This window comes from Myxocyprinus asiaticus, chromosome 16, assembly GCF_019703515.2.
Source record: "Myxocyprinus asiaticus isolate MX2 ecotype Aquarium Trade chromosome 16, UBuf_Myxa_2, whole genome shotgun sequence".
NCBI lineage: Eukaryota > Metazoa > Chordata > Actinopteri > Cypriniformes > Catostomidae > Myxocyprinus > Myxocyprinus asiaticus.
In genome coordinates, this window is record NC_059359.1 from 18,313,960 (window position 1) to 18,325,740 (window position 11,781).

Genomic DNA, 11,781 nt, shown 5'->3' on the forward strand with positions numbered 1-11,781 from the left:
GAAAAAGGGACATTTGTTTTTTTGCTGAGTTTATATACATAGAGTGGCATATATGCATATATATATATATATATATATATATATATATATATATATATATATATATATATATATTTTATATCTAAACCTCAAGTCAGGTTCAGGATTAAAATTAGTAGCTAGTGGCTATTTTCCATTGACAACATAGTGATTTATAAAAGAATCATTAGAAATGTAATCCAGGTCTTGGCTCAGTATGAAGTCTTTGACTGCTAAAAATAGACGGCAAATGTCTATAATATTTTGCCTCTGCCATTGCATATCACCTCACCTTGAAAAACATTTAAAGTGGATGGTACAAGTCTACTGTCTGTGTCTATTTTAAGAGTGGCACATTTTTAATGGCTGACCTCAGTTCACATTCAGACTTTGAAAAAGGGCTAAGAGCCTCATTAGAGCTATGAGTTGTTGGTTTGTTGATGGCTACTTCGAGAAGTCCTCATTGGGTCACCACTGGCCTTAAGCAAAACAAGGAATTTTTTTAGAAGGGCATTGTGGGTAATAAGGATGACCAGTCCTGAGTCACATCTCTCGCTGGATGGCTTCTGACCTTGGAAAAGCAAGGCTTTATGTAATTGGAAAAATTATTTTGTGGTTAAGTAAATATAGCAGAAAAAAATTAAGTACTTTCTACACTGAATAAGTTAAAATGTGAACTTGAAAATATTAAGTAAATTCTACATTTGTACTCAATTTAATCATGTAAAATTACATGTTCTAGCTTACAGGTAAATACTACTTACGATTGTTTATTATCTTTACAATGCGTCATCATATATCAGTCATGAAGTAGAAGCCCATGTCATTATTATTTGCGAATCTGAGTAAATTTCACAGGTAAATAAAATAAGTAAAACTTAACTTTTTGAAGCTGGTGTTCCCACTCGGACTCAGACTCATCTCGGCCTGTTATGGACTCAGTCTTGAGTCCGACTCGGCCCCTTTTGGACTCGATTTTTTTAAAGACTCGGACTTGACTCAGACTCGACTAAGGTGGACTCGAACCCAACACTAAAGCTTTGCTGTACAAGCTCCCCTGGACTAAAGTTGTTATTACTATGTTTATGTTTACTGCCAGTGTTACTGGCAGGTGAGATTACATCATTCACATTAATTCATTCGTGGCAACAATGTGTTAAACTCAGATGTGGACAATGTGGTCATTTCCTATCAGGGTGGTCAGGGCTGAAAATAGACAGGTGCCACCGGATAAACTGGTGCATCTGAACAACATTTGCTCACATCTCACAACTAAATTTTTACAAAAAACTTGAGTGGTGCTTGCTTGTACAAAACTCACCACCACCACAATAAGGTGTTCTCGGGGGTTGCCAGGGCATTATTATGCAGTAGCTAGAGTGTCCTGGGTGGTTGCTAGGGTATTGCTAGGTGGTTACTTACTGGTCCAAGTCATAAAATCACACCCCAGGTCTTTATGGCCCCATTTACACCTTGCATTAACATGCATTTCATATCCGGATAGTATCTAGATATTCTTTAGATGGATTGTACTTACACCTATTAGTCAAATGCATCTCCACTGTGATCTGATAGAGATCCAATCAAATTTACCCACGGAAAAAGGAAAACACTAATTAGATATTAAATTAGAGCCTGTGGTAACTGAATATTCTTTGTCTTTTAGCTAATTTTAAAAACACTGATGGATAATTCAAATGCTTTCTATCACTTTAACAGTCAGGGTTTTTCTTTCATTTAATAATTTTTGACGGATGACAAAGCTAAAATTCGGGCCGCTTTGTTCGGCACTTTGTATATATTTAATCTGAAACGTGTGAGTGAAGCCTTGTTTCACGTGAGTGTCACTGGTTATTAAAAAAGAAGAGAGAGACTCGAGCAAGAGGGATTTGAGGAGAGCGACGAGATATTCAAAGTGTATTCTAATGTAATAATTCATGGGATTTTTTTTTTTTTTTTTTTGAGTAAACTAATCACATAATTAATTATTCATGTAGTTGTATCCGGATAACGAAAACACATTTGCATTTACACCTTCTTTGAATGTGGTCAGAATCCCTCCCTTACCACCTCCGAATTCTTTCAGTGATCCGATCATGATCCAATCACAATGTCTTGGGTGCATTTACACCTGGCATTTAATGTGGTCAAGTGCAATCCGACAGCAATCTGATCACTGAAAACGTATGTTAATGCGAGGTATAAATAGGGGCCTATGATATTCTGGTCCATATGGCTTAGGTCTCACTTTTAATGAAAATCGATGTGATTTGTTTCACCATTTTATTGTACACCAGGCAAATATTGTATGTCCGATCACAAGTAATAGCACACATCTCCTCAACAATTCATCAAGCAATTTGAGGTATTACTATGCATGTCTATAGCATGAATAAGTCGCACGCTTAGGGTTTTTAAAAATAAATATCAGCAATAATAACAGTGATGCTTGCCTTAGCAAACACCATTTATAACCTAAATCCCAACTTCTTAGTCCAAGCAATGCTCACACAGCATTTCTATATCCATTCTCACATTAAATGAATGAGTCATTTTGGTATTCAGCATATAGACACTTATGCCCATGCACACAAAATGTCTGTTTACATTTACCCATTTCACCATGATGGAAATCAGGGAATAATACAAACCTTGCAGGCATACAAAGTCAGAGAGTATCTGTCAAACAGAGCGAACAGCTTGCTTTGATTTGTTTACACAGAGACTATATTGACAGAAGCTTTTGATAAGTCCATGTTTTACATAAGTTACGACTAGCCTTAGTCAGCCATTTCATAACAGAAAGAAAGCAAAGGGATACAATCTTATCATTCCAGCACACCACAGGTGAGGAGCTTCCCAGGAGACAAAAATAAATACATGTTCCCTATTTAATTATCTTCTTTGGAATGTGCACATATTCTTTCCCTCTGTTGCAGGGCTAGACATATTTCTTATTCGTAATCTTCTGAACAAACCTAAATTATCTCTTACTGAAATGTTTTTGACTTTTCATTTCCCGTCTGCTGCTCTCATATCTCCTGTGAGAACTGTACGTCTTTATATCAGAAATAGTTCACATAAAAATGAAAATTCTGTCATCATTTACTCATCCTCATGTTATTCCAAACCTGTACAAATGTCTTTTGTGGAGCACAAAATGTTTACTGTGCTATTTTACAAACAATGAAAGTGAATGGGGACAGACATATTAAAATATTCACACTTGGTGTATTATGATCAGACTTGGCATCATTGACATTAAGCCTGTTGTGGCACATTTAGATGCACAACATTTGAACTAAAGGATAAGGCATTGGGGGGGGTATTTTTTAGTGTATAATGAATTCAATTCCATCTGTTTCTCGTGCAAAGTTATCATATAGTTTTATAAAGCTTGGAATACAGCGCACATGTCATATTGACTCATTGTTATGAAAAATTTTTGGTGCTTTTTTGTCATTTTTGGAGCTTGACAGCTTTAGTCCCTTTTAATCAGGGGCGGAGAGTCCGGGATCCCCCCCGGGATCCCCCCCAATAATCAAAACAAGCTAGTACAATCGCCCCATTATTTATACCATGATCAATGGAAACACGGTTAAATGCTTCATGCTGCAACCCCACAATGTTCAAGCCAAATCTACACATAACATCTCCATTTATATTCCGAACAAGAAAGAGAGTCACACAGGTTTGGATTAGGGCTGTCGATTTAACACATTATTTCAGTGTGCATTTAAAAAATTAATGCAATTAATCATGTCCCCGAACAGTAATAAGGAAGATTCCTGACCAATTCAAGCTTGAAGTACAACCTGTTTTCTCCAGGGGGTAGTAAGCGAAACTTCAGCTGTATAGGCAACGTTCAGCTTATACAGAAAACAAACCAACCCTTCAGCAGAAAGCACAACACGAGAATGCGTTCTTGCATTCAAAAAACAGCTTAATGGAGCGCAAATCCAAACTTAGAAAAACATGGCTTGAGAGCTCTACGTTTAACTTGACACAGCGACCTAAAAACGGTATGTTTATGATGTGACGCAACCAAAGTGAGACGCTCCAAAAGCATCCATCTGACGCAGGTATACATTGTCCTTAGACAAGCCCTCATAAAATAATCTCAGACTGATTGACAAATTCAATTGCAAAATGGATTGCTGTGAACTGTAGTCCAATGATTGGCTTATGTTCAGTAATATAAAAATACACAAACATTTTTATTCTAAGGCCACTTTTTGTATTGTCTCATCAATGCTTAACTCCTCTGCCATAATAAGGTATTGCATTTTCATGATCTGAATATTTTTGTTTTTTTTTATAATATACACTGGTGGCCAAATGTTTGGAATAATGTACAGATTTTGCTCTTATGGAAAGAAATTGGTACTTCTATTCACCAAAGTGGTATTCAACTGATCACAATGTATAGTCAGGACATTAATAATGTGAAAAATTACTATTACAATTTGAAAAAAAATAAACTACTTCAAAGTGTTCTCATCAAAAAATCCTCCACGTGCAGCAATGACAGCTTTGCAGATCCTTGGCATTCTAGCTGTCAGTTTGTCAAGATACTCAGGTGACATTTCACCCCACGCTTCCTGTAGCACTTGCCATAGATGTGGCTGTCTTGTCAGGCACTTCTCACGCACCTTACAGTCTAGCTGATCCCACAAAAGCTCAATGGGTTTAAGATCCATAACACTCTTTTCCCAATTATCTGTTGTCCAATATCTGTGTTTCTTTGCCCTCCTTTTCTATTTGATTTTATGCCTTTTTCTTTGCAATTCTTCCCATAAGGCCTGCACCCCTGAGTCTTCTCTTTACTGTTGTACATGAAACTGGTGTTGAGCAGGTAGAATTCAATGAAGCTGTCAGCTGAGGACTTGTGAGGCATATATTTCTCAAACTAGAGGCTCTGATGTACATATCCTCTTGTTTAGTTGTACATCTGGGCCTTCCACATCTCTTTCTGTCCTTGTTAGAGCCAGTTGTCCTTTGTCTTTGAAGACTGTAGTGTACACCTTTGTATGAAATCTTCAGTTTTTTGGCAATTTCTAGCATTGTATAGCCTTGGTGCCAGACGGGCTGGTTTGAGTATTTTTGTAACTACTGATCTCCTGGGATTTTCACGCACAACAGTCTCTAGAATTTACTCCGAATGGTGCCAAAAACAAAAAACATCCAGTGAGTGTCAGTTCTGTGGACGGACATGCCTTGTTGATGAGAGAGGTCAACAGAGTGTGCAGACTGGTTCGAACTGATAAAGTCTACGCTAACTCAGATAACCGCTCTATACAATTGTGATGAGAAGAATATCATCTCAGAATGCTATTCTGAGATGAGGGTTGCCGCTGTTTTGGCAGCACAAGGGGGACCTACACAATATTAGGCAGGTGGTTTTAATGTTGTGGCTGATCGGTTTATTTGTAATTATTTAAATATAACTATTTATAATTATATATTGAATTATTGTTATTTAAGGGGCTCAGTAAATATTTATATATGCGATTAATTCAATTAATTAATCGGCACACCATGTAATAAATACGATTACAAAAAATTACAGATTGACAGCCCTAGTTTGGATAGAGCATCATAAAGTTGAGTAAATGATGACAGAATTTTCATTTTTGGGCAAACTATTCCTTTAACAAACCCAAGGAAAATTTTACCAAGTTGTTTTTTTCAGTGCATAGAAAAGCTAAACTTATGTGGCAAACACTCTCATCTAGCATGTTGCTGAGAGATTGAACCTCCACACTGTAAAGACTCACCCGGAAATAATCACTGCAGGCCGCCAAAACCGCCTTATGAGCATGGAACTTCTGTTCCCCTGCGACCAGGGTGACATCGCAGAGCAGTCCATCTTTGCGCTGCTGATTAAGGGCAGAGAGGACAAAATCCTGGTGGGATTTGGATTGACATAGCCTCTGTCCTGTCAGCATGTCCTGAGAGCTGAGACAATAGAATAACACTGCAAGATAAGCTTATGCTTGGACATTGTGATCATTTTATCATGGAAGTCTGTGTCCAGAAAGAATGGAAAGTATGTGTGTGTATGTGTCTATTTCCCTGTTGGCCACTACACTAGGTCTATCAGTACATCTATGCAGTAAGTGAGATGTCATTGATTCTCTGCTCCCATGGTCCTGAAACAGCTTTTTACAGCACGATGCTTTCAGGTGAATCTCATGAAAACATATCCATATCACATTTCACCCCAACATTAAAATAACATTTAAAAAACTATATTGTACATAAAGAAAATTAAGCCTTTTCTGGACCATTTGGGATTTTTTGCATTATTTTCATCACAATTAAACTAGTATTGTCGACTTGATTTAGTGTGATTTTTTTTTGTTTTGTTTTAATAACACATTAAAAAAATACACACAATTAATCATGACCCCTGACCTGTATGTAAACACAGTAATAAAAGTATGTATTTTCCTACCATCAGATTCCGAGCGATTCAAGCATGTAACTTCATGTTTTAACAAGCCAACGTCAGCAGGGGGCGGTCAGCGCACCTCAACAAACCTCACAAGCAGCACAGCCACAGAATTAGATTTGGTCAGGTCATGTTCTTCACAGCTGGACAAAGCCCAAAAGAATGCAGGAATCTCAGGATGCAATTTTCAAAGTTACAATTACTTTTAACTTGACGCAGCGTCCAGTTTATGCAATTTAAATATTTGAATTAATATGTATTTAAATTGAATTGTCTTTTTTGGGGGGCATTTTTCAGCAAATACTTGCTATGTGCAATTAATTTTGATTTATTCTATGAATTAAAATGGCATGTTGTGTAATTAATTAAGATTACAAATGTAATTGATTGGCAGCCCTAACTTAAACACATTTTCCCCAAAAGTCTTATTACCTTAATTTGTCTAAATGTTTTCAGAGTTTAATACACTATCCTAAAAACTCATCAACATAACTTTGTTCATTCTTGAAGTGGAACAAAAATCTTCATAATTTTTGTCTGTACGGTGACTAGATTCACAGCTTTGGACAGCCACCTGCACCGCATCAACGTGTCCTGTGTGAGAGACCTTTGCATTGTCCTACTCGCGACGCAGCGCGGTGCTTCAATTCTGATGTGCGACCGGCTTAACGCTTTTAAACACAGTGTAATGATAGATATCCTACCTTTTCATAAGAGCTGCAATCTCCTTGGTTTGGTATTGAATCTCCTGAGAAACTTGTTTTTCCATTCTTCTTGAATTTTGCAGTTAGATCAAAACCACGCCCTCATAAAGCTAATTCAAATTTTACAGACTGTGTGTTGTGTGCATGCCTTGTTTTACCCACCCAACGAAATAAGGAAGCCCACTGGTGACAAAAGACGAGCGTCTTTATTACATGTATATGGTAAATAAACTTTACATAGGCTATGTAGACCATGAATGCAAAACTGAAACTGAAGTGGCACAAATCAGATCCAAGGGGGCAATGTCTCCTTTTGCCCCGGGCCTGTACTTCCTTGATGTATAAGTACTTCACAACTGGATGTTAATATATCATTATTATCATTATTATTATTATTATTATTATCATTATTATTTCATTACAGTAATGAAAATGAGATTTTGGTGCAATGCAGTAAAGAGTATTTGGGGGGGAAATGTGCTTAATTATCATGAAAAATATATTTTATTTATTCTTTCTTTTGATTTGGGGGTGAAATATGACCCAAATATTACAGGTTTCATGAGATTTTCCCTTTCAGATTTATCACTCATTATCCCTGTCTATAGTTAACACTCAGATTGTAGCAGCATAACTTCTTGGGAGAGTGAGCTGTAAGAGAGTCTGGATTAAAAAGTCTTTCAGGGATAAAAGTATCTGACCTCAGATATCCTCCAGAGCAAAATCACTTTGACTTACACTGACCATGTCACATCATCTCCAATTTAAACTCACCAAAGAGCTGAGGACATGGTCACATCTCAAAGTAGACTGAGGTGTGCAGACTGTACCTGGGAGCAGGCTCAGAGGGCATGCTCCTGGAGAAGAGAGGAGGAGGAGGAGGAAGTAATGCTTCCTGCTGAAACTGCAAAACACCGGAGTGGCTCGACTGACCATGTGCAGCACTCTACAATGAGAGAACAGGAACAGCAAAGAGTAAGAGTGAATAAGAACACAGCCTACATATCTGAGGAGCCTCTGAAATACCCCATATCTGAATATCTCCATGAAGCCACTGAGATGAGTAGCTTCTAAAGAGCTAAATGATTCGCCTGCACAGAACAGAGTAAAAAATCCCTCTAGATTTGTATTTGACAAATCCGATATACTGTAAGCTTTCTAGTCTAAAAGTCAAGTCTCAAATTATTTTTATGAGAACTATGCACATTTCCTCCCCCAGTTCTCATTAGTGGATAAATTAATTAAATTACTTATAATTTAAATGGTAAAGTATGTGTTTGTTGCACTCCCTTTAATTTATGATCATTTTAATATGAAGAAGAAATAAAATCACTTTGTCCGGACAGGAAGATTTTCATTACTGTATTACACCATTACTGAGAATCACTATTGGGAATAATAAAATTGCAAACAAACTCAAAAGTAAAACATCTTGATGTGTTACGGTAATGAAGATTTAGGGGAAAGTGAACTGTGCTTAATTGTCATATATATGTCACAAAGCAAAAGCAATGTAATAGGCTTAATTCTTATGCAAAATATAATATCAAATTTCTATTTTTATTTTGAGGTTAAATATGACTCAGACATGTTATCGAGAGATTCAGCCCTGTAGTAATCAAGCAGAACACTCACCCTATTGATGTACAGTATGTTGGGATATAAAGCAGCTGCAGGCAAAGTTCATTCAGATCCAATATCCATCTGCACTGCTCCTCTCCATGAGATCCTGTGATGGTCAAATATTTTCAAGCCAGAGTGCAGGTGATCTGCTGCAGGACTCATTGGAACCTAATGGCCCATCGTGTCTGAGCCATCCCAGGAGATATTGATCTGATTATAAAATGACCTTCAGCAACCAGACTAGCCTGGTGACGATGATGGAGAAAAGAGGTAGAAAGAAAAGCGATAAGAGCAATAAACTAATGGCCATGTTACTGTATTCTACGGATATTTGCTCAATAGCTTTGATGGATGCCCCTCAAATGGTCCCATCCATCATCTTTAGCCTGTCACTGACCTACTTTAACAGACTGTACCCTTAATCCATCAAACCAAAGGTGACACAATTGAGCTTGTATAACCAGTCCTTCACATTATTAAATTGTGTAACATTAGGGTACTCTAAGAATTAAGTATAATTGAAAATTCTGTTGCTTGTAATTGATTATTACATTGTCTCTTGATGTTATTTTTGCAGTTTCTCTCTCTCCATCCGTGTGCAAAATTGCACACGCATAAAGCACATACGCATTAAGACAAGTTGTCACTAAATGCAGATGTAAATATTTTTATTGAGTGCTTGGCCGCGGCCCGCAGGAATCAATGGGCCGAGTCCCTCCACAATCACTTTTAAATCTCAGCTGTCAAAGGTCTCCTAGCAACAGGGCAGAACCAAGAATATTTGGACAACGATAAACCTAATCCTCAATAAAAACACGCCCAGCTCCAACCTCGTGACATTCAGCAGTTGCAAATGTATCACTTGAGCATCCAGTTGTTTAAATGTTCGTGTATGCGACACATATTCTACATATCAAAACACTCACCAGCTAAAAAGCGCAAACACTCACGCACAGTGTATAGTCTACCTTTGCGTCCACCGTCCTCCACTCTCAGTCGTTCTGATTTCACCCGACGTCGGGTCATTTATCAGCTTTGACCCAAACAGAATATCTGCAACAATCCCAGAAACGTTGTCCAGAGACTAGCGTAACACGTAGTGATGCCCATCTGAGCTACTGTAGACGCTACCCCGCTAACAGTTAGGCTAAGTTGTGAAGAGGTTCCCAGACCGGACCATATTCGTCGCAGCGACGTACCGTACGAAAGTAGACGAGAGTAGACGGCTGCAGTCAGTGGATGAATGAAATAAGTGCTGTCAAGTCGACAGTTCTCACTTCTCGTAGTTTATCAGCCGCCACGAGATCAAAGGCGGATATCGCGAGATTCACGTTCATGGTCTTTGTTGTTAATAAAGTGGATGCAATTTGAATTCTGTTGCTTTTAAATGACAATAAATTGGATGAACAAGACACTCGATGTACTTGTTTAATTCACCCCGTAAAACGTGTCTTTATTGTTTAATAAAGACACGTATCTTAGATATTTCAGAAATATGATAACATTCACATATCCCAAACAGAGTTCGCACTGAGTGTTGGGAATATTCACATATAGTTTTGACATATAAAAACATTATAGAGATTTTAAAAACATTTAAGAAGTGAACGAAACATCACGGTTGCTTAAGCCAATGAACAGGCTCGTTTGAGATGTGCAAGTTCTGCGCAGAACCGATTACCGGTGATCACCGGCAGGTGCATGCCGGTTAGAAATCTGTCCGACTTGCTGTGATATATCATGACGACGCGTGTATGTCAAAAAATGTCCCGCGAGATGAGCAGGATGGAAAATGACATGCTGACTACTCATTAGATTAAACAACAATGATGTTTCGTTCTCTTCTAAAAATGTTTGATTTTTTATATCTCTAATATCATGTTTTTATGTATATATCTTATATGTGAATATTCCCAACACTCTGACAGTTCGATCTCTGTATGGGATATGTGAATGATATCATATTTCTGAAATATCTCAAATACGTGCCTTTATTCAACTAAAAATGGATGGAAAGTCACGTCTTATTGGCGAAATTAAGTAACAGGTACATTGAATATATTTGTCATCATATTTATTTTCATTTTAAAACAACATCATTTAAATTATATCCACTTAATCAGCAACAGCGCATGAATGTGAATCACGCGATATTTGCCTTTGATCTCCTAGGCTAATCCACTAGTGATGGGAAGATCGGATCATTTTACTGACTTGAATCTTTGAATCTCGTTCAGCAAAATGAACGAATCTTTATTCAAGCCATTTTGTTCATTTGAGCAGAATTAAATCAAAATTTGACATTTTCAATAGCCAAATCCCCCCCATGCAGCCAAGGACAAATTATGAAAAACAGAAATGTTTAGTTCACCTCTGGAATCTTCTTGTCCGAGTCGTTCATTCTTTTGTCACCTGGGCTGTCACATGACAAAAGGAAGGAAGGACTTGGACCAGAAGACTGGAGGTGAACTAATCATTTCTGTTTCCTGTGAGAGCAATGCATAGCGTATACGGCTGTCACGTGACAAAAGAATGAACGACTCGGACCAGAAGACTCAAGAGGTGAACTAATAATTTATTTTTCCTGTGTGAGCAATGCATAGCCTATACGGCTGTCACGTGACAAAAGAATGAACGACTCAGACCAAAAGAGTTGAAAGGTTAACTAATAATTTCTGTTTCCTGTACAGCGCCTATGCGGTTTTCACATAACAAACGAACGGAGGTTGCACAATGCACATGTGCGGCCAACACAAAATGAACGAATCACTCTCTGAGATTACTCGTTCTTCTGAGTCACATAAAAGATTTGTTAAAAATGAACGAATCATTCATGAACGACCCATCACTATAATCCACTAGGAGAAGTGAGAAATGTCCGACTTGACAGCACGTATTTCACTCCACCCCTGACTGCAGCTGTCTACTCTCGTTTACTTTCAAAGCGAGGCATTTGGCATCTCAAACGAGCCTAACATTAAG

General features: G+C 37.7%; 1 protein-coding gene across 7 annotated transcripts in view; it reads right to left on the reverse strand.

The window, feature by feature from the left end:
• The window catches only part of klhl32 (kelch-like family member 32), a 29,248-nt gene extending 19,156 nt beyond the window's left edge, over nucleotides 1-10,092 (reverse strand). For 3 of the 7 annotated variants that reach the window (XM_051720152.1, XM_051720157.1, XM_051720158.1), the window contains exons 1-3: nucleotides 8,812-10,092; nucleotides 8,007-8,122; nucleotides 5,796-5,976 (exon numbers count right to left, since the gene is read on the reverse strand). In XM_051720152.1, coding sequence (XP_051576112.1) covers nucleotides 5,796-5,976; nucleotides 8,007-8,029 — 204 coding nt within the window. In that variant the 5' untranslated portion in view covers nucleotides 8,030-8,122; nucleotides 8,812-10,092. The remainder of the gene's footprint in view (nucleotides 1-5,795; nucleotides 5,977-8,006; nucleotides 8,123-8,811) is intronic. The other 4 variants (XM_051720154.1, XM_051720155.1, XM_051720153.1 and 1 more) reach the window with 4 other exon arrangements.
• Nucleotides 10,093-11,781: the final 1,689 nt, after the last annotated feature.